The sequence below is a fragment of the Oenanthe melanoleuca genome, chromosome Z, assembly GCF_029582105.1.
Source record: "Oenanthe melanoleuca isolate GR-GAL-2019-014 chromosome Z, OMel1.0, whole genome shotgun sequence".
NCBI classification, from domain to species: domain Eukaryota; kingdom Metazoa; phylum Chordata; class Aves; order Passeriformes; family Muscicapidae; genus Oenanthe; species Oenanthe melanoleuca.
The window spans coordinates 49,632,587-49,659,395 of record NC_079362.1 but is presented as its reverse complement, the minus strand read 5'-3'; the positions used below and the strand labels follow the sequence as shown (position 1 = coordinate 49,659,395).

The 26,809-nt window shown below is 50.1% G+C and overlaps 3 protein-coding genes across 7 annotated transcripts in view; all 3 read left to right on the top strand.

Moving 5' to 3' along the window:
• SLC1A1 (solute carrier family 1 member 1) overlaps positions 1–2,474 on the top strand; it is a 48,657-nt gene extending 46,183 nt beyond the window's left edge. Inside the window, exon 12 of the mRNA XM_056513943.1 lies at positions 152–2,474. Within this exon, the coding sequence (XP_056369918.1) occupies positions 152–398 (247 nt within the window). The 3' untranslated portion in view covers positions 399–2,474. The remainder of the gene's footprint in view (positions 1–151) is intronic.
• Positions 2,475–4,822: 2,348 nt separating this feature from the next.
• Positions 4,823–11,278, top strand: LOC130265119 (glutamine-rich protein 2-like). The gene is made up of 16 exons (XM_056513942.1): positions 4,823–5,303; positions 5,616–5,690; positions 5,899–6,003; positions 6,403–6,630; positions 6,751–6,842; positions 7,005–7,113; positions 7,273–7,455; positions 7,717–7,839; positions 8,034–8,096; positions 8,438–8,602; positions 8,759–8,877; positions 9,521–9,586; positions 9,879–9,980; positions 10,398–10,494; positions 10,651–10,744; positions 11,069–11,278. The coding sequence occupies exons 1-16, from the start codon at positions 5,010–5,012 to the stop codon at positions 11,116–11,118; spliced, it is 1,965 nt and encodes a 654-aa protein (XP_056369917.1). The 5' UTR covers positions 4,823–5,009; the 3' UTR covers positions 11,119–11,278.
• A 12,779-nt stretch (positions 11,279–24,057) lies between these two features.
• On the top strand, positions 24,058–26,694 carry LOC130265117 (butyrophilin subfamily 1 member A1-like). Of its 5 annotated transcripts, none has more exons than XM_056513939.1 (3): positions 24,058–24,208; positions 25,281–25,374; positions 25,696–26,694. In XM_056513939.1, exons 2-3 carry the CDS (start codon positions 25,299–25,301, stop codon positions 26,205–26,207), a joined length of 588 nt encoding a protein of 195 aa, XP_056369914.1. In that variant the 5' UTR covers positions 24,058–24,208; positions 25,281–25,298; the 3' UTR covers positions 26,208–26,694. The 5 variants fall into 5 exon arrangements, with proteins under 5 accessions (XP_056369914.1, XP_056369911.1, XP_056369912.1 ...); XM_056513936.1 differs by having other exon boundaries at positions 24,073–24,208; positions 25,285–25,374; XM_056513937.1 differs by having other exon boundaries at positions 24,073–25,030.
• The last annotated feature ends 115 nt before the right edge of the window (positions 26,695–26,809 follow it).

Genomic DNA, 26,809 nt, shown 5'->3' with positions numbered 1-26,809 from the left:
TATATTACAAGACTGTTTTCTTTTAACCGAATAATTACCCAAATCTACACTGGAAAGAAAACAGCACTGCATGAGCTAGAGTACCTTACCTTTACTAAAAGGATTTTCTCAACAACTGAATGGTTTGTCTTACAACATTTTTGTTCCATAGGGATCGGTTCAGAACAATGGTGAATGTCTTGGGAGATGCCTTTGGTACTGGAGTAGTGGAGAAGCTCTCAAAAAAGGAGCTGGAGCAGATGGATGTCACCTCTGAAGTCGACATAGTCAATCCTTTTGCCTTGGAAACAGCAATACTTGATAATGATGAAATACAGGCCAAGAAATCTTACATCAACGGAGGCTTTGCTATAGATAAATCTGACACCATATCCTTCACACAGACATCCCAGTTCTAAAGCTAATAGCTTTCAGATAAAACAGGAGCACTAGGGGACATGGCCATATGCAATATCTCAAAAAGCTTAAAGGATTGAGAATTAATTACATCTCACTTACATTTGATTTACCACACAGGCTCTGATTCTCCTTACCAGTTCTGCCCCTTCTCATCATCTCCCTCAACAGTTTGAACTCACCATTGTTTGTCCTCACTGATAGGTTAAAAAAAAAGATAGTTGTAAAATACTTTTTTTTTTAATATATACTATTCCTGAGGCTGTGAAATGCCTCTCTGGAATCAGCATGCTCATAAATGGGTCATTAGCTGGGACAGACAAATGTGTTTTACTCAGGAGTAGCACAGCATTTCACACATTGCCACATGACAAAGCACCTGTATGAAATCCCTTTTTACATCCTTGCCTTCTAAACAGGTTGCACAGTACTTGACAACTAGTATAACTTGATCATTTGCCAAAATGCTAATTTCTGCAGCTGAGGGGATACTACTTGCGTGATTCAGGAAAAAACAGACCAGAAGGGCCTTGTAATAAGTACATTTTACTGTGAATAGGGTTTAGTGTTTCTTCAATTGTGAAATAATTAGTCACTGAAAGATGACCAGGATTTATGTAGCTAAGTTTCCTCATACCTTTCATGTCAATGCCAGCTTCTGACATTGGCCTTCAGTTGTGAAATAAATTGCTCTGAGCTGGCTCTTCTGGCATTTGAAGAGCTTTTGTAAAATGATATTTTACCTGTTTAGGTCAACTTTGATGGCCTTCTTGCACATTTCCGTCAGAAACAGAAACAAGTCCATTTTATGTTGTCCACTTTTGATTTTAACAAAATATTAGTCAGCCCAAAAGTAAGCAGAGGTCATGAAGACAAAATTGCAGTGTGCAAATTCTAAATGTTTCTTCCTTGCAATAAAGGCAGACAGATATATATATATATATACACTTATATCAAGAATATAGGAATTAGACCTTTCCCTTAGAAAGAAGCCACTCTCACTAAACTCCTTACACAGACTGGTTGTTTTTTTGGCTCCTTGGTTTAATTTGTCAGTTGAACATGCAAGTTTATAGCTGCAACACCACTACAGTGCCAACCTGTCAGCTAAACTGTATCTTTATGAACCATTTCTGGACCTAGAAAATCATGTCCTCAGGTTGTCCTCATGTCCTACAGGCTTGCTGTAAGATAAGAAGCATCGAGAATTTTCTCATTAAAAATCTCCATTTTCTATAACATTTTATACAAGATTTCCATGGTGCAAAAATCACTCTCTCAAGGGACGAGTTGCTGTAACAATTTTTTTTCTGCCTTGCACATTGAAGTAGTTAGCCATTTTATATATAAATTAAACTGAAATTCATATACAGTCATTTCTTTGTGAGTAAGCTTGTGGTAAGCATAAAATCACATTCATATGCTAACAAAAAAACCCTGTAAGTACCTGCAGTGTTCTATACTCGATTCAATCCTACACTTTTGTATTTAAACAGACCAGAAAGTGTGCCAAAGAGAACTGATTAAGAAGAAAATATTTGCTGTAGATTTTGATAAATTGCACCTTAAATTAATGAGACATAATACTGTATTTAAATATAACATCATAAACTATATGAAAACATTAATCTAAGTATTGGTAAATTTATACAATATAAAGGAAATGTATAGATTGAGTAAATCAATCTTTTACCTCTGCAGAAATGTTATGAGACAGTCTTTATTTGTGCAGCTTTGCTTATGGGAGGAAAAAGCCTACCAGTTTCCATGACTAGACTATAATCTATGCCTTGTCTTTAACTAGCTTTTTAAGTCGCCCTTTTATGATCACCTTATTATCTAGTCACCCTGTTAATGATGTACTGTGAACAGTGTTCCTAACGTGTTATAAATAAATAATTTCCCTCTTTACTCTTGTTTTAGCCTATCTTCTCCTTAAGAGCCCCTTTAGCTATAACAAGAAAACCAAACCATATCAAATTCAGGATTTATGTTACTGTCTCTAGTGAATTAGCTGTAGTTTTGGCAAGAATTTCTCCAATAAAACAGATGCTTTACAGCAGATGCTGAGATTGCAAGAAACCCCTCTAACTACAGATGATCTGGATTCAGAGTATGCTATTATTAAACACGGGATTAAGTGGGGGATTGTTTACCTATAACTTATTTATCTGGATCAGATTTAACTAAGCAGGTGTTGATGGTATTGTTTTGCCATCCACTCACAACCAAGAGACCAAACTGCATGCTGAAGATCCTCTTAAGTCCAAGGATGCTATTCTTGATGCAGTATTGCAAGTATATACCTTCTATATATATATATATCTGGAAGCACCCTGCTTGAACAATGTCTCCTCTTTTCCTTAGACTCCTGGTCTGGAAGATTTGGAGAGAGATGGAGGATCCCTGTTAGAAAGACATCTGCAGATTTTGGCCCTTTACACCATGTTATGTTCTTGCAGGGGTTTTGGGGCTGCAGAAGCTATCACAGGATTGGATGCTGCATTTTGAATAGTGTTTGTGACTTCAAGTAAATTTGACCTGGAGGACTAGGTTACCCATACATCCATCCCTGCTGAAATACTTGGGGACTTTTAGTTGACTCTGAACAAAGAAAGCACTTGTACATTAACATACACAGGTCTGTGAACATGCACAGATCAGCTGTATCAGCTCCACAAAATCTAAAATTGCATAAAAACCATAATGACACATGCAATTCACTTTTTTTTAACATTCCTTGATCTGAACAGAAACTGACTAGTGGTGCATGGGCAGGGAGGAGGCAGCCAGTGGATCCCCATGCTGGGATACCACGGGACCTGTGCCCTCATCCTGCCATGACCACACAAATCCCTTCTACATCACATGCCACTCACAGGGTCAAGGTCCTCCCCTGCTGTATTGGGGTCAGGGCCAGGGTGTTAAGAGTCTCTCAGAGGTTTCTTACCAGAGAAGAGGTGATTTATTTAAAATTTGAACTGTAAATCCTGGTTACATCAAAGCAGATCCTTTCCCACTGTAAGTCACCACTGGCACAGGGACTAGTGGGAGCTCTGGGACTCAATGTACTGGAAGCACTGGGATGGGGGAGCTGGACTGGCTGTGCTTGGTGAAGCATGCTTGCTGGCAGCCTGGGAGGGCATTCTCATTGCAAGTTGTCAGTGGGCACTGGTAGCACTGAGATGGGCTATACTGGGAGTCCTACTGTAGGAGCAGTAACAACACTGGGCTGAGGGGACCATTGGGCCATACTGGGACAGGAGGCACTGGGAGCAACAGGAGCAGTGCGTTTCGGGGAATGGTTTGGGGGCTGGATTTGCTAGGGCAGGCATTTTTGGGGGGAGTATTTGGGGTCTGTGGTGGATGTATGGCCATGGACTGTTTTGGGGACTATTTGGGGGATTTAATGGTCATGGGGCAAAGGCTGCCCCACAGAGTGACTGCCCCTTCCATGTCTGAGCAGTGGAGCTGAAGGAGGTTTGGCAGTTCAAACGTGCTGCTGGAGTGGGAGTGCCCTCAGGGTGACAGCAGCTCCAGGGCACCCACTACACCATGCAGAAGGTGATGGGGAAACCCCCACCCACTGCCCCTCAGCTGCCTCCCCTCAGAACTCCCAAATGATGCCTGGGTCCTCTCCTAGTTGTGAGGGGACAGCCGGGATGCCAGTGCTCCACTTCTGGCCTTAGAGGGAACCCCAGACACATGTGTTTCCTCCTGGCTGTGGGGGGGCCATCCAGACATCTGCATTCCGTCCTGGTCCTGGGGGGCATCTAGGTCCCATCTGAAGGCTTTCTGGATGTCTGGGTCCCCTAAGGGAGGGCACAACAAGATCTGGATCTCTTTGGGGAGCTGCCCAGATACATGTTCTCTCCTGATTGTGGTGGGCACCCCACAAACCTGGAGGTTTTGTGTTTTGGGGTGCCACCTGTCCTCTGTCTGTGACAGCCCAAAGGGGGAGCAGGTGTGGACAACACCAGTTCTCTTTGCTGTAAGCATATCCAGCTGCCTGGGTATTTCCAGGATTTTGGGGCTGTCCAGGGGGTCCCTAACTCAGGCCCCTGTGTCCATGTGTGTCCAGGGCTGCCACTGCAGCCACTTGAGTGCCAGCACGACCCCCGCTCAGCCCCACGGCTGGAAGCACCATGGCAGCTGTATCGCTGCCCTCAGCTGTGCTAAACCCGGGCAGCCCAAGGGGGCAGAGGGGGTTGGGTACCCCTAACGCTGTCCCCCCAGCCCAAGGAGAGGATGAAGATCAAGGGCAGCAAGGGAATTCTGGGATTCCTGTTCCCCAATGCCAGCGGGGTGGGTGAAGAACAAGGGGGCCATCAGGGCGGACCCCCTTCAGCCAAGGGTCGCTGGCCCACCACAGCTGCGGACACGCACTCTGTGATCTGTAAGGAGTCCCTTCCGACCCGGCCTCTTCCACGACTCCACAACAACCGGCTCCCAGGGCCAGGCGTCACCTGGCAACAAGAGACACAAACACAGACACGTGTGACTGGGGCTCGGGAAGGCAGAGGAACTGGGAAGGAGGCTGCTGGCTGCCCGCATTCCTAGCTGCAGCTTCCGTCCGAGCACCAAGTGCTTTGTCTTCGGGCAGGGCAGCAGCCATGGCCTCGGTCAGCCTGTTAGAGCTGCTGGATGACGCCATCGGGACGCCCGAGGTCAATGTCAATTTAGAGGCGCTCCGCAGACTGCTGAGGATCATGTTGGACCACCTGAGCCTGCTGGGCCTGCAGGACGTGGTGCCGCAGGAGGAGGAAGGCGGCAGCGGCACCGAGGCTGGGCCACGGGGCTCAGGGCAGCCGCCCGGGCAGGTCGAGCTGCCGGGGACCAGGGGCGGCCCTCCTGTGACTGCCGGCATGAGACAGATGGCGAAGACTAAGGAGAGTGGCATCTTCAAGGTACAGGCTTTTCCCACTCCCTGGTGCTTCCCCGAAGACGCGCCCAGCCCCCCACCCCGAGGTCTGTGCCTTTATGCCAAGGTTTGGTTGAAGCCCAAGCTCCAAGCGGCATGTTGACTTTCACTGTAGGAAAGGGAGGGAGATTTGTAGAGAAAATCTGGGACAGAAACACTGCTCTGGGTGCTTTGGGTCCTTCCCATGTTGGGTCTTTTCCTGCAGACCCAGGGTGTGCCATAGGCTCCCCAGGACGGGTGTGAGAGTCTCTGGGGATCTGCTTGCCCAGGGCTCACCCTGGCCACTCATCTCTCCCAGGAGATGGCTGAGACTAAGGCCATGCAGTCCAGCATGGGAGAGGAAATTCAGAGGATCAAGAAAGCACTTGACCAGGTGAGCTGCCACCTTCAGCATGTTGTGGGTCTGAAGCCTCTCTGTGCGCCGAGGTTCAGCTGCATCCGGCCATGCCAGATGAATGGAGAGTGCTTTCCCCAGGGCCCAGCTATCTGGCTGTGCCCCACAGACCATGTGCAGGCAAAGGTCCTGCAGGTCCCCAGGGACCCTCCCATGAGGTTCATCCCCCCCCACCCCCCTCTCCTAGACCACGGATCTCTGCAAGGATCTCCATAAAGAGATCAGTGAGATGAAGGCCACACAGTCCCGCATGGGAGAAGATATCCGGATGATCCAGGAAGCACTTAGCCAGGTGAGCTGCTGCCTTTGGGAGGGAATTGAGCCCTCCCTGCCTCTCGAGACTGCCATCCCTGCCCTGTGACTGTGGGTGTCAGCCAGTGTGTAGGGCACTGAAAGGGCAGAGTAGGAAGGGTGTCCTGTGAGGGAAGTGTGAGGGAAGCATGGGAACTCAACCTTGCCCACTAGGAGGCTCCCACCTCTGCCTGCAGATCAAGCTGGTAGTAGAGGTCACTGTCTACCTCAGCCAAAGGGGTGCTGAGGCACTTTGAACTAAACAGCCCTGAAAAAAGGGTGCTGGGAAGGAAAGAAGGTAAAGATCTACCAGTGCAGCCACAACACACCCAGGGTCTCTCTGGCTTGGGCCCAAGCTCAGTAGTGGATGCTTCTGGGTCCTCTTCTCACCCCACTGCAGGGGAACCTCCAGGATGCTGCCAGCCAGCCACTGGTCCTCCACGACCAGCCCATCCCTGGGATGCAGAGAGGGACCTCCAGAGCACAAAGTGGCACCACTGGTTCCAAAGAAGGCCATGGAGCTATGGAGACAACTATGGAGAGCATCATCAGAGACCTGTCTGAGCTCCAGGGCCAGATGTCCTCCCTGCAGAGCCTGACCAGTGACCTGCAGGGTGAGAAGGAGAAGGTAAGACCATAGCAGTTCCTAAGGGGGCTGCAAGGATGCCAGGGGGAGTTGGCAGGGAGGAGGCAGGCAAAGGAGAGTATGGGGTCCATGCCCTGATTCTGCCACTACCACTCTTCCCAGATCAGACAACTGGAGGAAGCCCTTGGAAAGCTGGATATGACTGTAGCCAAGAGCGAAGTGGATGGCACCAACCAGATCCCCCTGCAGCTGGAGTAAGAGGATGGGGAGAGTATTTTGTATCCAATGGGGCAGCAAGGGAGCTGGGAGGCATGGGGGGGTGGCAGTCCAGGAACATCATATTTGGGGAGGACAGCTCACCTCCTGAGTGGACTTGTGCAGGCTCAGCCTGCCTGTGCCCTCATCTTGTTGGCTAGGTCTGCACTGCAGGAGATTAAGGAGGAGCAGAAGGACCTGAGAGAGGAGCAGAAGATTACCAAGACCACATTGAAGCAGCTGGTCACAGCTGACCAGCTTCAGGAGAAGGTGAGGTTTGGGGGCAGCACTCCAACTATTGTCCTGAATGGCAGGGTGCTTCTTGGGTTTCTGGCCACATTCCCTGTCTGGTCAGGGTCATCTGGGTGCTGGGTTCTGCTAGCTGCATCTGCTGTATCTCAAAATCAATTCCTTCTCCCCTTTCTGCAGCTGAACGAGCTGAGGGCAGTGTTGGAGAGTACGGGGCAGCAGCAGAGAGAGTCAGAGCCATCTGACCACAGCTCGAATATCAAGCTTTTGAGGAAGCTCCTACACCGCTGTGAAAGGCTCCAGGAGCAGGTGGACTCCCTGGTGCCCCAGCAGGTGCTGAAGTCATTGCCAGAGAAGACGCAGGTGGGCAGCTGACAACATGGCAGGGGCTTGGGAGGCTGTGTCAGGACCCTCTGTCTGGTTGCACTCACTGTAATGTAGAGCAGCACCCCCCAGTTTGGTTTGGATGAGTTGGCAGTATGGCAAGAAATTAAAGCCTTGATACAAATGTCCAGCTGGCACTGAGGGCTCACGGCTGATGGCCAAGTAACCCAGACCTCTCCGTGAGGGCAGTCAGACACCCCTTGCATGACACTATCTTGTTTTTCTTTCTCCCTGGAGCAGGATGAGGAGTTGCTAAAGAGCATCCAGGCCACCATTGTGCGGGTGGAAGGGGACTGTGAGCAGCTCAGCTACGTCACAGGGAGCCTCCGAGATGACCATCACCAGCATCAGAAAGATATTGAGGTTGGTGGCTGGACCCCCAGAGGGTCAGAGTATCCCCCAGGCACACTGAGGCTGGAGACTGCCAGAGGTCAAATTCCCTGCTCGCAGCCCTCTGTTGGTTCAAATGGCCTTTCCCAAAGAGCAGGGAGCATTGGCTGGCCAGAACACAGCTCTGACCCTGCTGTGGTATCATGCGATGGTTTCTGTATTGGAAGGCTCTGTTCCGGTCCCTGGAGGGTCTTGAGAAGAAAGCAGACAAGGAGGACCTGCTGCTGCTGGTATGGTCTTGAGAGTCTATCTTCAGCCTAAGGGATCTTGGGGATGTTGGGCAGAGTGACAAATGTCCTTTGGGTGCTCCATGGCAAAACTGGCCTGGATGTGGAAGAGGGAGGGTGTAAGTACTTCCAGATTGGCTGCAGATCCCTTGCCAGGCCCCCCTGTCTCCCTCTTTAAGTCCCTTTGCCCCCATGACGGTGATGGGGTAAGCAGGCCACACAGCCATGAAAAGGGCACGATGGCCCCGCAGGAATGCTTCTGTGTCTGTCCCCAAGGTGTGCTGGCCCTACCTCTTGTACCTCTGCCCTGTCCCCACTGCTCTTCTGCCTTTCTTCCCTGATAGAAAGTGGACAAAGCTGCCCTGGGCAGCAAAGTTAGTTGCACCCATTTTGATGCCAGCATGGAGCGTCTGGAGGAGAGGATACAGGACTTGCTGAGACGGGTGTTGGGCCAGGAGCAGCGCTGGCAAGAGGCCCAGCAGTGGTTCAGAGATGCCCTGGACTCCAAGGTGAGGGGTGCCTTATCCTCATGGTACAAAACTGGCTCCTCAGGGGCTTCGTAGCCTGAGGCAGCATCCCTCTGAGGTTTCCCTCTCTGCTGGCTTTTCCCTGGGGACTACTGTTCCATCCTGAAGCAGTGGTTAAGGGTGTGCATCTGTCCACAGCTGGATCGCCTAGAGCTTGGGCCTTTCCAGAAGCAATTGGAGGATACCTGGGCAAGGATCATCAAGAATCTCAAGGATGAGTTGTCAGTAAAGATTGATGACGCTGCTGGAACTAAGCAGTGAGTGCAATGGGATGGTGTTGGCTTTGGCAACAGCACTGGCCTTGTTCCTTCCTGTACGGTACCCTGGCATGGGAACAATATAGCCAACAACTTGCAGGGATACTGACAAAGCACCTTCTTCACCCATCAGTGTCAGATTCCCCACATCGAAGGAAGCACAAGAATGGGCATCTGCAGAAAGGAACTGTCCAAACCAGAGCTGGGGTGTGGGTGCAAAGGTTCAAGGATGGAGGACAGAGGGTTGTTCCCCTGGGCAGGAGTGCAATACATGGTGCCACAGGCCTCAGTTATGACCTGCCCTCCTTGGCAAGGTGGAGGGGAGTTGTGAGCACTGACAAGGCTGTGACACCAGGGAAGGGCTGGTGTGGATGGCAGTGTGGGTGCTGCACCCTCCCCCCTTCGCCATCCCCCCTGCCTGCTCTGGGCCACAGCCACAGTTCATCAGTGCCAGTGCTGCCAAGGCAAGCTTGTCTCCTTGTTCCCTTGGGTGGGAGGAAAACCAGCCTCAAAGTGCCACAGTTCCCCCTGGAAACATTGAGCCTCCCTGCAGCGACATGCCTGGCTCCTGTTGCTGCCTGTGAGCTGCTGGCTGTGTGCACTGCAGCCCTGTCAGGAGCTCACCCAGCCCTTTCTCCCTTAGGCAGCTGCTGGTCCCTTACAAGTGCCTGTCCTGCGACCGGCACCTCAACATGCAGGTGCCTGGCCCGTGAGTAGCACCTGGCGCTGGTATATTGGGGGGCTGCATGGGTGGGACAGGGAATGCGTGCTGGTGATGCCCTGCTATCTTAGAGTGTTTGCCTGGAGTGTCTGAATCCGCTGAGCCTTCTCTGAAGCCATGTCTTTCAGATGTGGAGTGGGAACACCTCCAAGAACACTTCCCTGAGGGTAGCAGGCAGAGGGATGCTGTGGGGTACAAGCCTATGGGTTTTGGTGCTCTGCCCAAGCTGGGGTGGCTTGTTTGTCCCTAGTCACCCACCCATGGCTCTTGCCCTCCCCAGGCACATTGACACCCTGCCACTCTTGCCATCGCTGGCCAGCAGCTACGCTGCACACCCCTCTACCGTCATCATGGAGGAGCAAGCACAACAGCACAGTCAAAGGTAGGGGACATGGGGACCCATCACGGGCCTCTGGGATGCTGGCTAGTCTTGCCTTGGCAAATGGGGATCTCTTCCCTGAATGGGGACAGAGGGGGACAGGAAGGCTGGGCAGGTCAGGGGAGCAGAGGGGCCCACAGAGAGCCAGCTGTACTTGCCCCAGGTCTCTGGGCTTTTAAAGCCCCTGCTGCACTGCTCCGTCATGCCCTGGTGTCAGTGGCACTGAAGCCACATGTTGTGGCTTCACCCACCCAGGCTTGGCAGGGATTTAGCAGAGTGGGACAGGCATGGGTTTCCTGCAGCAGTTGTAGGGACATGTGTCATTAGGGAGCACCCTCTGCCCCCCTCCCTGGCACAGTGGGATGAATCCTAAGGTACCACAGTGATGGACAGTGAGCGTCCTCATGCCCCATCCCTCAGGAAGCTGGTCAATAGCAAGTTCCTCAAGTCACAGAGCTACAGGGGACAGGACACGTTCAGTGCACAGCTCAAGGATGTCCTACACCTCTCCAAAAAGGTAGGGATGATGAAGGGAAGAACGTCAGAGAAGAACAGGCTGGGAGAGAGATGCTGAGGCCACCCTGCCTCAGTTTCCTCAGGGAGAGGTGGGCAGGGTCGCCTGGGGGTGCTGAATTGGGCCCCACATTGCTGCCAGCCATTCTCTCCTTCGCAGCCCGGCGCGACTGAGCTGCTGGGCATAGATGACCACATGGATCGGGGCAAGGACCACAGGCCTGAGGTGGCAAAGAGGGCACAGGACAAGCTGGGTATGGCCTGTCAGGACACCAGTGGTGGGGGGAGAGAGCATCAGCTATTTGCTGGTGATGGGTGAGCGGGGCTCTCTCTGTAGACCTGGGCAGGTGCAGGGAGTATCTGGAGTCTGGGGAGGCTGAGGAGGGGTGGAAGCAGGATGGAGAAGGGTGACTGGCAGATGGGACAACTGGTCCTTGGGTGTGTTGAAGATGGAGTGCAGTGTGGAGATGGCCCTGGCCAGTGTGGGAAAACAGCCCATATGTTGGGCCAGTACTCTGTCTCTGAGGGTCTCTGGCCATGCTTTAGGCTTCAGGCTTACCTCTATCCTTCGCCCCCAGGCCCCACCACCTTACTAAAGCACCAGCCAGACTCAGGCCTCAACCACTGATCCCGGGCACTGCAGCATTTGCTGCAAATCCAGTCCCCTGCAGCCAGGCAGCTGGCTAGGACTGGATGCTCAGAGCTCTGCATGAAGAAAAGACTGGGACAGCTGCCCAAAGGGATTTCTTTTCAGCTTAATAAAAAAATTGTAACCTGCTGTGTTTGAGATATTCTAATCAAGACTGATTTCAAAACTAACCCCCAGTTTCAGAGCTGCCACCCTAAAGCTGGACAGGTACCACAGGGAAGGGTGAAGTTTTGGTAGGGACAGCAGCAGGAGAGTTTGGGATGAGCCCCCAGACTGGGACATGTGGATATACAGGGAGTATCCCTGAGCCAGGTGGAGGGGCTGGGGTTGCCCCTAACTTGTGGGCTGTGGAGGTGCAAGAGGGGTTGCCCCCCACCCGTGCTGCTGATGCCCCTGAACTGAACTTTGGCGAGCCTGCAGCAGCACCACACATCTTGGGGTAACTCAAGGTGAGCCCGAGCAGCACTGCTCTCTCTCCCACATCAGGCTCAGGGCAGGGTTTAGTATCATCATCATCACCATCAGGCCCTGGGAGCATAGCAAACCTGTGGGACCCTTGCAGGGGATGCTCAGCTCCTTGTGGAATGTGCAGCAGTGACGCCAGTGTCCTCACCATCTACTGTCCCTGGTGTCCATTAGGTGACATGGTGTCCAATAGGTCCCTGGTGTCCCATAAGTGACAGTGACCATGTAGCAGGTGCAGTTCCTACACCACCTATCTGTCCTAAGGTTGAGGCCCTTGGGGTGTCCAGTGACATCACCCTCACCTGCTTCACGTTCCCCAGCCCTGTGAGGAGGCCCCAATCTCACCCTGAGGTACTGCTCCAAGCTGGGACTCTCTGAGGGGATAGGGACTGCCAGAGATGGCGACATGAAGGGTGATTGATCTGTGGGGACAGGGATGTCAGGGGTATTGGGGATTCTAGAAGGCTGGGGACAACCATAGGGGTTTGGAGACAACTTAAGGGGACAGGGATCTCTGGGGCTAATTTAAGAGTCTGGGAAACACCAGGGTGTCATGGTACATGCAAGGAGGCAGGTCAGGGGTGGGTCAGGATCCTGACCAAGCCATGGTACTCAGCACCCAGGAGGCCCCACTGTGGCTGCCACAGGGGACATGTCTCTCTCCTCACAGCTCTCCATGCTGGTGACCACAGCCTGGTGAGCACTGGGTGATGGTGAATGGGTGAGGGGTCTTCAGGAACCAAGAGGTGCCCTGCAGGGTGTCTTTTTCCATGTGGTGCTGGTAAGGCATCCCTGAGCTTTGATCCAGGCAGTCACCACTGCAGACCCCATCCACCCCAGTATCATCAGGACAGCATGTTGGGAGCCATGGTGAAGAGCGGCAGGACAAGAGGTGCTGCGGATCTGAAGGTGCTGGAGAAGGTTGGGGACATCTCACCGTGGCTGGAGGAGGTCAGGATATTGAGGGATGAGAATAGCTTGGGATTTGAGGTGTCTGAGAGCCCATGGCTGGTGCCAGGACCTGCTTTTGGAAGACAGCGGATATTTACTCCAGAACTTTTCTCTGTCTGGCTCCTCCTGTATCAGATGCAGCTGGTTTTGCAATAATGTAATTTTTCCCCATTTCATTTAAACCCATTGCCTCAAGAACTCCTCTGAAAACTTAACAACATTTACTGAATTTTCATCAGCCAAAATGTTATTCATCAAAACCTCTTCCACACTTAACAGTTCTCCTTTCCATGGATTACCCCAGAGGAGCCAGGGATTCTGCATGGGATGATATCCCCTCCCCATGTAGTGCTGGCTGTGGGGAACCTCCAAGAGGGAGGACAGACTTGCCAGAACTCATCCACTAGCTCTGTCTGTGTGCAGGCTACTGGAGCATCTGTAAGCATGGGAACATGGGGGCGGCCCCCTGGCCTTTGCTGAGCCCCTGGCAGGATCACAGATCCCTAGGAGCGTTGCACTGGTGGATATGAGGCTGGCTGGAAACCTGTGGCAGAAAGCTACTGAGGTGGGGGACCACAGCTGGAGCTGGAGAGGAGGTGTGAGAGCAGGGTAAGACATGGTCCTGTGGCCCCCAGGGCTCCATGAGTTACACTCTGGGTGAGGAGTGAGCTGGAGCACTTCCCTGTGGCCTGGGAACCAGAGTGCTCTCCTTAACCTCTCAGGACACTGCATTTACAGTATTAATCTGATCTTTACAGTGGGCTTGGGCCTGCTTTAAACTGTCAGTGTCCTGCTTCTTGGCACCATTATGGCCAGTCACATCAACCACTGCTGGTCAAACTAAAGTGGCAGTATAAAGAAGTTCATTCTTCCCCTGGGCTGGTTGTTGAGGACAGAGACATGAGAGTCATGGACCCTGGCCCTGACCCAGCAAAGGTGTGCCGGGGGAGCAGAGGGTTGTGGAGCTGGGGACAGGCCCACCTCAACATGGGTGTGTCACCCCTAACCTGCAACACTGCATGTCATCTGTGTGCCTTAGAGGCCCCTCACCTCCCTGGGTCCCCAACCAGCCCCAGAGGTCTCTCTCCCCAAAAGTCCTCAACACCCCATCCTTGATGTCTTCATTCTCACAGATCAGTTTCTCCCTGAATACCCTCACCTCTGGCTGTCCCCATCCCTTGGGGGGTCCCACCTGGGGCAGCACTGCAGAGTGGCTCAAAAACACCTTGTTCAAGACACCAGTCCCAGGTTATGAGTGACACAATAAATTGCTGAGCTCAACCAGTTTATTTCGAAAGTTCAGTTCATAATTTTTTTGGTGTTTGGTGTGTGGAGAATTTGGATAAACAGCAAAGCACAGCTGGCTCACTGTAGCTCCAGGAGGAAATTCCTCCATGTGGGAAATTCAGGTCTAAAGCATGGGTCCATACAGAGTGACTATTTTACAGAATAAAAGGCAAAAACTAAAAATAACCCAAAATTCACACCTTTTTTTCTCAACTCAGCTATCAGCTCTATTCATATACAGCAGCTAAGGCCCTGTAATGCACTATAGTGTTTCATCCTATGTTTAAAAAGGCTTTTAGCTTAAGTAAACCCTCAGATTTAGCTTTTTGGAGGGGGCTTTGGGCAATGAAGGGGGTTGGAGGGAGAAAAGTCCTGCTTGGCTTCATTTTTGAGAAAAAAAGCTTCTTCTCAGAACAGAAGAAATTATAAAATGGAAAAAAATTAAGTGAAATTATGACATTTTATCCCAATAAATTGCATAAGAAGAGGGGAAAAGGCCACTGGAGGGCAGAACTGGGCAAACTGATGACACTTTAAAAACTTAAGCCCCTCCTCCCCCCGCTCCGAAGCAGGATATGCTTTAATTCTGGGAGGGTGTAGGGATATTTTTGGATCTGTTTCTTACCCACATCCACTGCTAGTACTGAAAAAAACAAATCTTATTTTCAGTTAAAAGGGGACAGTCTTCTCAAAAACAAAGGGGTTGGGGATTTATCAACAGTTTCTCCTCAAGGCAGCAGTGAAGAGGCCACCATTTCTTTAATAAGTTCTGCTACAAGTTCCTCCCTAATTTGGGGATTTTTTTCCCTGTGTGCACTGCTTCAAGGTAGAAAATCCCCATTTCCCACTGTGCTAGCTGCTCCCTTGGGAAGAAAGCTCAAAACAGAGCAAACATACTGAAAAAACAGAGGATTAAAAATACAGACCCTCTCCCTGGTTTGCACTGGAGCTGTATTTTCTGTCTTCTGGATATAACAAGCTGCTGATTTTAAAAAGTGTCTTTTGAGCTCCATTTTTACAAGCACCAACCAACACCAACAAATTATTAACCTGAGCCCATCCCTAAAATCCACCCCTTTTCAGTTACAGTGGACCTCAGTGAGGAGCAGGGGAGGTTTAACACACCCACTACCATGGAGGGCCTGCAGTCCTCACACAGGTTTCTCCTTTCATGCTGCCGCACTTCCCTTGGATGCACACTTCTCAGTCTGATCCTGAGGTGCTAGTGAAAGAGGAGCAGCATGGGGAGAAGCAGGAGGCAATGGTTAAAACTCCTCCCCCTGGGAATCCTCCTCCTCAAGCCCCAAACCCTGACAAAATGCACCCTGGGCTCCAGCTTTGTGGAAAAAACCTCGACTTGTGAAAAAAGAACAGCCCTTCAGCTACTCCCCACAGCCTCTTTCATGGGCTGGTGTGAGGTGTGTCACAGAAAGGTTTCAGGGTCCACAGGCCCCTTTGGGAGGGCTGCAAGGTGCTTCTGCTGGCTCTGCTTAAGGAGTCTGGGCTGTGCACCCTCCACACCCAACCATCTGCACTCCCAGCTGCTGATAGGATGCTGTTGAGCTGCCCTTCAGCAAAAAACAGGCTGATTTCCTCCCCACCCCCATACTGGGAGCCAGCTGTGGGGCTATTGAGTTACACAAAAAGGCAGGCTTTTTTTTTTGTATGGACTTTCAAATTAAATAATCCATAAAGCTTTTGAAAAGTGGATGGAGCAGGATGCTGTAAAGAACTGCTTTGCTTTTACAAATCACTGGACCTTGTCTTTCAAGGAAAAGACCTATCTCACCCTGTGCCAAACAGGGAAATGACTAGTTATACAACTGAGCAGGGCTGCAATGTGGGTTTAGCTGTGACCTGTGTTTTGTCAGGGCCCTTGTCTAAAATAAGGGTCCTGAAGATAGAAGTTGCTGTCCTTCTGGTAGTTTCTCCTCTTCCTCAGACCAATGTGAAGAGTACCTGTGGATGGGGAGACAAGTCTGGCAGCAAAGGAGTGACTGGGACTGCAGAAGGCAGAGACCTGCCCAGTCCTGCCTGTGCTTGCTGATAACAACACTTCATTACATGGCCGAACCCTAATAACAACCTTCTGCTGCTTCAAGATACTGGTTCATTTGGCTTTTTTCCCCTTCTATTCACTTGCAGGCAGCGAAATGGAGGATGAAATCCTGTCTGTGGCCTCTCCCCCTGCTTACATCCTGGCAATGAATACAAAACCCTGAAAAGGCCCCAGCCTGAGTGATCCTGGGAGACATGAAGTGTGGTTTTAGCCCACTTCCTCTAAATTCTCCACAAATCCTAAGTAGAAAAGTTTCCACTTGCAAAACCTTATCATGATACATCTAGCCAATTTTCTTCCTCAAGGTGAGTTTTTAAATGTTTTTAGGGATGTTCTCCCTGTTTTTTCTGGACCATACTTCCACTGATAAGTAGCTGAGGAACTAAAATACCTCTGTTCTCCCACTGAGAAGCAAAAGAGTGAAATGTGATTGTTAAATTAGATGTTATAAAGAAAATGAAATGGGGCTGTGGGGGGAGTGGGGCCGTTAGTTGTTGAGTGGTGTGTTTTTTGGGGTGGTGGAAGTGTCTGCACTTGGGAGGTTCATAATGGAATTTTGGGGGGACTCAGGGACAGAGGGTGAGCAGAGCTGGCCCCTACCCAGCCAGAGCAGTGGCTGGAGTTGCTCACCTGTGAAATTGGCTGGGGGAAAGGCAAATATTTCAGGCTGGCTATCAGCATCATGGAAGGCCACCCACCCACCAGCATAATCCAGAGCCACCACAGTGCATTGGAGAGTGTGGCTGGGGGGCAGAGACATGGGGCTGGACCAGGTGAGAGCCTGCAGCTGCCCCTACCACTGCCCCACGGCCCAAGCCCCATGTTCAGGGCTGAGACCAAAGCAGCCCTTATGGGACACGAATTCCCAAGGCACCCCCAGTGCCCAGCTGGCACCGGGACGAACCTTCACAGCCCAGCAACGCCAGCCCTCTACAAAGCCCTGCTGACCCAAAACACAGCAGAGTCACTCAAAACACTCCATTCCTGAGGGCTGAGGAGCTGGGGGTGATTCCCAGCACCCTGCAGTCGGGCCATCCAATGACACCAAGATTTGGGGGTGAGCTGTTTAAGTCCCTGAAGCTGGACTCACCTCCCCAGTATCCCTCTGAGTCTTCCTCCAGAAAGCAATCCAAGATGTCTGGAAATGGAAGATGACCCCAGAGATTTTTACCTCTGGATCTGGCCCTGGGCCTTCCACTCAATCCCTGTTGCATGGAGAAGGTAAAACCACCTGAGGTGGAAGACACAACCCCTTTCATCTGGGGCATCACCTCCCTCTGCACATAATTAGTGTCCTAATTTTGGTGCTAATTAACCATCAACAGCATTCTGCACTTCCCATCTTCAGTTTTTTATTCTTTAAGGCTAATCAGGAATAAATCCCTGATTTTCTTTTAATTAAATAAGCATTTGTGATGCTTTCACTTTCCAGACAAATACTGGGTTTCTGTGCCCTGCCAGAACCACTCCAGTTTCCCATTTCTGCTTAATGAATTCCTTTTTTTTTTTTTTTTTTGCCAATTTTTACCTTCCAAGTACCTTTAAATTGTGCCACTGCCTCTGCCAGCAGGTTGGTTTTTCGGGTAAAATCCTCAAGCTGTTTCCAGCTCTGACATCAACAGCAGTGATGGCTGCACGTTCCTCTCTGTGCACCTTGAGGGGAGCAAATTGGGGTATTTAATGCCAAGAAATTCCCAAATTTCCTTTCTCCATTGTTAGAAAACCACTGGGACATTTCCCTGGGCAAGGCTTCCATTTCTGCAAGATGTAATGGAAGATTCCCCCATCATTGCCAAATTCTGGATTAACCGTCAACCTCCTCCAGCTCCAAAGCAAAAATCCCAGAGGAAAAGAATGCAGGGTGGAAGAAGATCCAAAAAAATTGAGGCTTTGGAGCCAAAACTGGTGATCCTGGTAATGTTTTTTGGCTCCAATACCTGCTCAAGGTGGTTTGGGCATCCTGGAGAGGAAGGGACAAAGATGCTTAGAGCTGCTTTCCTGTGAATAAAAGCCAAAATGGGGGAAACAGATTCTGGGGCAAAGTTTTGGCTCACCCGTAGCAGGTCACCATCTGGTTGCTGGCACTTGGCCTGGAGCTTTGCACAGCACTGCTGAATCCATGACATCTTGGGCAGCTTCACCATGTTGCTGTTCCTCCAACCTCCAGGACAGACAATGGAACAGGGAATGAAATCGTGACTCCCGGTTGCTCAGCAGCTGGCAGAGTCCTTTCAGCATTGCCCACAGCTTCTGCTTCTCAGCACTGACTCGAGTCTGGGGCATGAAGGAGGAGGATGCTGGAGGGAGAATGAAGCAGTTTGGCCCCCACAGTGCAGCCACCAGATCTGTCTTGTCTCCTTTGCTGCCTCCATCAGCCTAGCACAGCACTCGTCCTCCTCTTGAAGGGTTTTTAGGGAACCTTCAAACTTCTGAAGGGAAAAGGGGTTTATACTCCTGGAGAAGGGAAGAAAAGGAGGAAAGGGGGCTGGGACCCCTAAAGCACCAGGGATACAGACAGTGCAGATGGCCCCATCTTCACCTTGCTCTGCAGCTGCACTGAAGCAGGTATGTACATGCATATCCATGGTATAATTAACTTCATAGTTAACACTGCACGCGCACCCTCGCCGTATCCATACAGTTGTGTAAACACACAGTGATAAGAGGCACTACAGGTCTCCCAGACAGGCTGGGAGATCCCATCTCTGCAAGGTCTCCTGTAAAAAAGTTCCCACCACACCTTAAGAAGTTCCCACCACCCTTCAGTTTCCATGCCCCTTCCCCCACTCCTTGCATCCCCAGCCGGGTCCAAACCCCCTTTGGTGATCCCTATTTCCCCTCCGCGCCCCGAAGCCAAATAGGAGCCCTCCACATTGCGGGTGCTGGGTGAGAGCAGGAGTTTCAAATCTCCAATATTTGGTTTTGGTCCCAAAACTACCACCCCCTGTACTGTTTCATACTTGACCTTCACCAAATTGCAGCACTTCAGCTCAGTTTTGGCTTCTAGATGCTTGCCTTGCTTTTTTTCCCTTAAAAAGACAGGGAAAAGCTTTGCCTCTGCTAAAAATACATATTCCGGGGGCTGAGTTTTAAGGGAAAGTAGCGTGGCTCAGGCAGCGGGGATTTACGGGCAGAAGGGAACGCAGCTGGGGCCTAGGAGGGACGAGCAGTTTCCAGGGTGAGTTCTCACCCCTCCGGCTGCACCGGGGGAAGCAGAGGGCGGCCAGGAGAGGGCTCCAGGAGACAAGGAATAAAGCAGGAACGTAGTACATGAGCAGAGCGCCCTGGAGCTCATGTGAATGGCAGCTTGGAGCGGGAGCGGTAAAGTGAAATAAAACCCCACGGTGGTGTGTCGTGTAATTGTGATAACGTCAACGAAATTCCAATGTAATATATCTCAGTTTAATATAAGGCATGTCTATCTTTAAATCTAATTGCTAATTTTATTATAGAGCTATAAAAATAATAATAAAGACATAAAATAATGTTTAAAATACCAATTAGGAATTAAAGTTATCACTAAGGTAGATAAAACAGTAAAAATAAGTTCGATATTCCCAAACAGTTGTAAAATCCGGTGTGCCCCAAAATTGATCAGCTTTAGGTAATTCACGGAAAAAAATTAGAGAGAAATTATGGGGGAAAAAACCGCACTGGGCATTCGTAGCTCCCAAAAAAACACTTTTTATAGCCCCAGATTTGCCTTTGCTCGGGGGCATGGGGGCAGGGCGCATAGAAAACTCCCTTCTCATTGTCTGAACTCGGGCAGCGGCAAGAGTCGCTGACTCCTCGAGGTGTGGAGGGGGATAGGGACCGCGAAACCGAGCCCAAACAAAGCCAAAGTTCGATCTCTCGGGGGAAAAATAAAAGAAAAGTAAAATTTAAAAATTAAAATAAATTAAAATAAAAAAACTAAAGACTAAAATCTTTTTCTCTCTCCTCTCTCTCTCTCTTTTTTTTTTTTTTTTTTTTTTTTTTTTAATTATTATGCTTTCTTCTGAGAAACGCCCAGAAATTACTTTATTAACAGCAGACCAACTTAATGCTTAATTAATTCTTAATTATTTCAGGCACTTATTGTGTTTCCGAAGAAGAATCTTAAAGATTCTGCAGCAGCTAGAGAAGACAGGGCTATGCTAGGTATAAATATTTTCACAGAAGTTTGCTCCCCGGTGTGAGGTGGCGGTGAGGGGCTGCACGAAAGGGGCGGGCGAGGCCGGGGGGTGACTGTCGCCTCTGTCGCCAAAAGGGCTGCACCGAGAGGAGGCCGAGTTGTGAATGGAATGCAGAGAGCAGAATGAAATAAATGGAACTAAGAGCCGCGCCGCGGGACGGGACGGGCGCGGTCCCGCCGGGAGTCGCCGCTTGTCGTGCTGATTATTGTGTGTGGCTCGGGGACAGCCAAGTGCCCACAGCCAGGGCCGGGACAGCCGCTTCCAGGAGGGGAGGAGCGGGACGTGCTGCTCTAAATCATGGCTCTAAATCATAAAATCATAAAATCATTTAGCCCCGGGACAGCTCCGCCACTCCGCACCCACGACCCCGCGTATCCCGCTGCCCCTCGCTCGCCTGCTCCCTCCTCCCTGGCCCAGCTGAACCAAGAAATACTTTAAAAACTAGCCCATGCATACACAGACATGCACAAAAGGAACATCAGGGGTGGTTTTTTGGTTTGGTTTGTTTGTTTGGTTGGTTGGTTGGTGTGGACGCCATTGAAGCCTCAGACTGAAAATGGCAAGGGCTTGAAACTTTTCTCATGAGGCTTTACCAGGCTGGGACAGTTTCTCTCTCATGCGGAGAGGGCTTTCCCAGGCTGAGACAGTTTCTCAGTTCCAGCCTGAGCCTTTCCCAGGATGATAACGCTGGGGAAAAATAAAAAGGAATTAATAACAAGATTAACACCTGGGCTTCAATGATAAACAGTTCTCACGGTTTGTGAGAAAGTTTTGTTTTCTTCAATTATCCAATAGACTGCTGTTCTGTTTGTAGTTTGCGGAACACACTATAAGAGTGCTCCGTGTCGTTCAATAAACCGCTTCTTTAGCCACCTAGCTAGAGGAGTCCGTGTCGTTATTTTTGCGAAATACATCGCGAGTAGCGACAGGTTGGTTTTGGTTTTGTTTTTATTTTTTTCTCTTTAATTCATTATCTACATGGTGAGCAGCAGCACAAGATTGGTTATAATTAAAGCATCTGGGAGGGGAGCTTGTCATATAATGCCGGCCACGGGTTTAAGTACAGAATCACGAACGGGATGGGACTGCTATGGAACTCATCTCGAGCTGTTTATTTTAAGCTACCACTGAAAATGGCTACCACTTAGCTCTAATTGCAGTTCTGCTGTTTCTGAGATCTGCTTTTTGCAGCTTTCTCAAAACCCTCGAATTTTAAGGATTCCCACAGTCATAAAACCATTTGTGTCCCTAGGAATATGGGCAGCGCTTAGGATGAGGATGCACAGGCAGAGTCCAGCTACTGTGTCCATGTCCAGCATCTCCTGGCAATGACGCCCTGACAGCTGCTAGACAGCTCCTGGCCTCAATGGGGCTCTCTGGCCTTGTCCTGCTCCTCCTCTTCCTCCTCCTCCTCCTCAGACCACCGCACACTTTTCCTCTCTGCCAAAAGCTGTGGGAGAGGAGTTGTGCCAGTCTCCAGCTTAGTCTTTGGTGTGGGTACACCCATGGGGGGATCTGTGTCTGGGAGGAGGGAGGAAGGTGGGGAGTGAGCAGGTGCAGAGCCTGCTGCTGCCTTTCCATGAGACAAGCTCCTCTTGCTCTTGAAATGCCTCTGACTTCTCCCCAGATAACTGAATTATCCAAAATGCAACTGAATTCCTCCTGAAATAACTCTGAATTCCTACCCCCAATATATCTGAATTATTCCAAATATCCCTGAATTCCTCACCAGAGCCTCCCAATTCTACTAAATATCTGATTTCTGAATATCTGAAATTCTTCTAAAATATCCGATTTCTACCCAAATACCTCTGAACTTCTCCAGGGCCTCCAACAGAGCATAATTTTGGCGGCAGCAGGAGCTCAGGCTCTTCTCCACCTCCTGGGGAAGTCCCGAGGGGAGGTGGAGCTTCATTTCATTCCAGTTGGGAAAAGAAGTTACAGGGATGGGTGTTACGCGACGGATGTATCATCCAAGCCCCTCTCCGCAGCTGGAGGGATAGGGACGTGAAGCAACCAGTTGCCACCTGCTTAGGATGTTCCCAACATCCTGAAAGGAAAAAGGGAGAAAAAAGGGACTTCAAGACCCCATAGGCAGCACTTTGGGAGAGCTTTTGGGTAAGGAGGGCACTCACCTGGGGCAAGCACCTCTCCTCCAGCTGCCCAATGGTCTGTGGAGCTGTGCAGCCCCCTCGGCCACCCGCAGGGATTTTTCAGCGTGGGCAGCTGCGGAGGTGTGGTCCAGCCAGGTGCGCTCCCGCCCCGCCAGCAGCCGGCACGGCCGCTCCAACTCAGCTCGCTGCGGCACCGCTCCGCTTCGCTGGAGGAGCCAAAAAACCCATATGCAACCTCCAGACCTGTATATTCCCCTCTTGAGTTAGAGGACAAAAGTACTTACGTTGTAGCCAGGGGGGCTGTAATATTGGGGCAGGCCTGGGGATGCAGATAATTAGCGACTGTGGGGTAATTAAGTGCTTCACCCCAAGGTTCTCCTTTCCCCTCCCCTGTTGCCATCCCTCTCTATATTCTGTCCTAAACCAATCCAGGCCCTGAAAAGCAATTAACTCTATGTTAACAAATGTCCCTCTATGACTCAGTCTGGGATGAAAATGACACTGATTTAAAGTGTGGATAATAAGCAGCTGCACATGGAGGTGGTGCTTGCCAAACCTGCCCAGGATCTGCACCAACCACTCCAGCTTGGTGTAGGGCTTTGCAGGGCACCAGGATGCCTCTTGGATATGATCCCATGTGTTTATTCAAGAGGGGCTTGGGAAAAAATAAATACCAAAGACCCATTCAGACTGCTGAAGAACAGAGGGGACACCCTGTACCAGGTAGCCCTGATATCTCTTCTCTTCACTTGGTCTCCAGTCCAGAAACTCTGCCAATACCTTCCTTAGGGATTGTAGGTGAGACTGGATTTTCTCCTAAATACACCAAAAACAAACAAACAAAAACCAACTCCAAAACCACAAACAAAACAGAGAAACAAAAGCAGGGCAGCAATCAGCCCAGATTGTTTGTATAATCCTGCCTTCAAATTCTTACATTATTTGGGGGAGGAAAGCAAATAATCCCCCTAAAATTGGCCCCTCATTGCCTTCCCTGGAAAACAGGGATCAACTCACTTCATGTTTTTCCCACAACTAGGAGCAGGCACTGGAGCTTTGCTTTCCCATGAAGAAATGAAAATATTTTCACTTTGCACCTTTTTTTCAGGGAGAGGGAGAGGAGAAAGGTCTGATGGGTCATAGAAAGGTGCTCTCACCTCACAGGTCTCGCCTGATCCTCCAAAAGTCTTCGTGACCACAGCCTGCAGTGGCTCACCCTATGCCTCCTGAGGGGTTTTTGTCTCTTCAACACCAAGAGACAAAGCTCTGGCCAGTGTCAGCACAGGGGTTTAATGCAGCTGCTGTGGCCATGCTGCCCTCCTGGCGAGGGGAAAGGAGTGCTGGGGGTTGGCCGTGGCACAGGGTGAAGCTGCCTGCCCTTGAACCGCCCCTGGCTGTTCCTGTGCTCAGTTCCCAGCATAGCTGCCCCAGCTGGAAAAGCAAATGTCATCGCCCATGAGTAGTCTTTAAACATATTTTATATCCACAAGGTTGATTATTTCCTGGCATTTCTGTCACCTGGAAGCTGCTGCTCCCAGCTTTGCCTTGTTCACCTCCCTCATATGAAAGGGGCCAGAATCAGATTTGGTAAACTAGGAAGGCAAAATGTAACCAGTTTCTTCCTTTGTGGCGGCGGGCAATATGGCTGCTGCTTTTTATTTTTTTTTTATTTTTTTTTTTTTTCCTGGTGCTTTACTTTTCCTCCCTTCCCTCCCTAGTGCCTGTGTTGAGAAAATAAATGGCCCTGAAATGGGGGAAAAGGGGCAATCAGATGGTGCAGGAGGTGTCCAAGCACGTCATGGCCCCATCTGCAGGCAAGAGATTGGAGGGCTCCTCCCTTTTTGGCTGATAAAAGCTGGCACAGGCTGAGACAGGACTGAGCTTTGGCTGAGCCTGTGCCAGAGAGAGGAAGAAAAAAATCCCAAAAGGAGAAAAAAACAGTGGAGAAGCAGCCAGTGGAGGAAAACCATCTGGAGCACCAAAACAGCACCAGAGACAGCAAGGAAAACACCAAGAAGGTTTGAGTGAGGGGGAAAATCCCAATGCAGATAGAGGGGTTTCATCACCCTGATGTCTGTGGCGGGTGGGGGAAGCAGGATTTGGAGCCCCCTCCCTATCCCATGAACTCAAGAAGGGAAGTGATTTACCCTTGCTTTGGTCTCAGGATCTTTGTTTTGGATTTAAAGGTGTTTTGCAATGGAGGGTCATGGTGATTATTTGCTTCTCATCTACCTGTAACAATCCAGGTGGTGAATTTGAGTGAGAAACAACATGGGTCCTGCTTTTATCTTCATTTGGGTGATTTTCTCACCTTTTTCCCACTCTTACTCATCATCCTGCTGCTTTAATGCCCTTATCTGCAGACTGGATGAGGAAAACACATGGAAAAGAAGCAACCTGTTTCTTTTCAACTGTCACACATGATTTATTCAGTCATTTTGGAGCTTTATTACTCATGCCCAGGGCCCTTAAGCATGGACAATTCCTTGTTTGCATGGAAAACCCCACCCTGACTTCCAGAGGATGAATTTGAGACCATATGTTGCCAGTTCTTATCTCCCCCATACACATTTTCTCCAAGATCAACAGCAAATTTCTTCCCTTCTCACAAGATTTCTCTGGATGTGAGAGGTGAATGTGGCTTATCTCAATTTGAGGGACTTTCCTCACTCAAATAAACTTTGTCAGATTTGATTGATGATTGGTGGAGGCAGAGACGGATTTAAGACGGATAGATTCAGCCTTCAGCCAGCATGAGGAATGGAGATTTGGGAATATATTAATATCTACAATGGAGATGGATTAATCCCAATGTGCTCCTCATAGCACACAGTCATCAGGTATTTAATTGATTTAATCCATCTCTAAGGGTCTTCCCATAAATGAACCAAGCTCAGTTGCAACTGTTGAAGAAAAAGAATGCTCTTTTCTTGAAGTACTTTGATTAAATGTGGTGGTTAAAGACATTTTATGACACCCCCCCCCCCCCCCCCCCCACCCCCCCCCCAGAAAGAGGCAGAAGCTGAGATATGACTGAAGGATAATAATTAGATTTTATCCTTTCTTTCCTTTTCCTGTGCCTCCAATGAGGAAGTTGCTGAGAGTGCAATGGCTTTCTTCCTCAAACCACGGCCATGCACGTGGCACCTTGCCCTGGACTACCACACGGCCAAGCAGTTTGAAGGTAATCAGAGGTGGCTAGAAGGGAACAAAGTACCTGTTCCTTGTGTTTTCTGGGCTGAGATGTTCAATGGACTTGGAAATTCTCCACTCCACCTTCTGTCTCCCTTGGGCCTCTGTCTCCAACCTCTGTCCCTTTGCTCTTCCATCTCCAACCTCAACTGGATATATATCCTCCATCTCCAACTTCCACCTCTTCACACATCTCCAGCCTGACCTTTCCTCTCCCTTTCTCTTTCAAAAGTCACCAGTGAAGGTGTTTCGGGGGTGTGTGTTCTCTAGGCTTAAATTTTGCGTCTGATTCATTCTCTGTTTTGCTTTTCAGTGGACATAACCCTGGATCCAGCCACAGCGGGTCCAGAGGTGATCCTCTCTGAGGACCTCAAAGAGGCCACGTGGGGCAGGCCTCGGTGCCAGTGGCCGGAGGGTCCGGGGCGCTTCGACACAGACCCGTGCATGCTGGGCAGCGAGGGCTTCACCTCGGGCCGCCACTACTGGGAGGTGGAGGCCAATGGGCGCTTCTGGGCCGTGGGGGTGGCCCGCGAGTCAGTGCAGAGGAAAGGCCGGGTCCTCTTCAAGCCCAGCACTGAAATCTGGGGCTTGCAGAAGTATGATGAGCTCTGCGTGGCCCTCACGGCTCCATCCAACACCTCTGTCCCGCTCCTCAACGGGGAGATTGGCGTCTACCTGGACTATGAGGTGGGACAGGTCTCCTTCTACGCCGTCAGCAGCCGCCAGCGCATCTTCACTTTTCCAGTCGCCTCCTTCAGTGGGGAGAGGGTCTTCCCCTACTTTTGCGTGCTCCTCTCAACCATTAAACTGTCCCCCAAGGGCTGATGCCCTCGAAGGATCCTCCCAAAAGCTGATTGCATCATGGTGGCTGGAAATGCTTGTTGATGTTCCTCAGCTCTTATTTTCCATTTTGGAGTCATTTTTGCCTCCATCTTAGATGTCTCTGTTTTGGGTTTTGTCCAGGGGTGTTTGGGTCTGAGCTCAGCACGACTCATCTCAAGTTGTTAAATTTATCCAAAGCTCTTTAACAGGACCTGGGCTTCCCTGAGCTTGTTTTGAGCTAAAAACTTTGCTTTTTCTTCCTCTGAAGATTCCTTTTGCTGACCTCAGTGCCTATGATTGGCTGGCTTCCAGCACAAATTAAAAATCTTAAATTTTGCAGGCTTTGTATTAATACCAGCTGCTATCACAAGGATGTGCTCACACCCACTGCCCCCACTCTTTTCCTCTGCTGTTCCCCATGCTTGAGATGTATTTCCAAGTACTTAGCATGTAAATATGCTCAGAATAGAATAAAATTATTTTTCTTTAAGATGTAGAAGGCATCTGCATTTGTGCCATCACTAAGTTGCCCCAAACCCAAAAGATCCCCCAGGGCTGCCCTGCCCCCCCACCCCAGCCCCCTGGATTCTCAAGAACTATCTCAC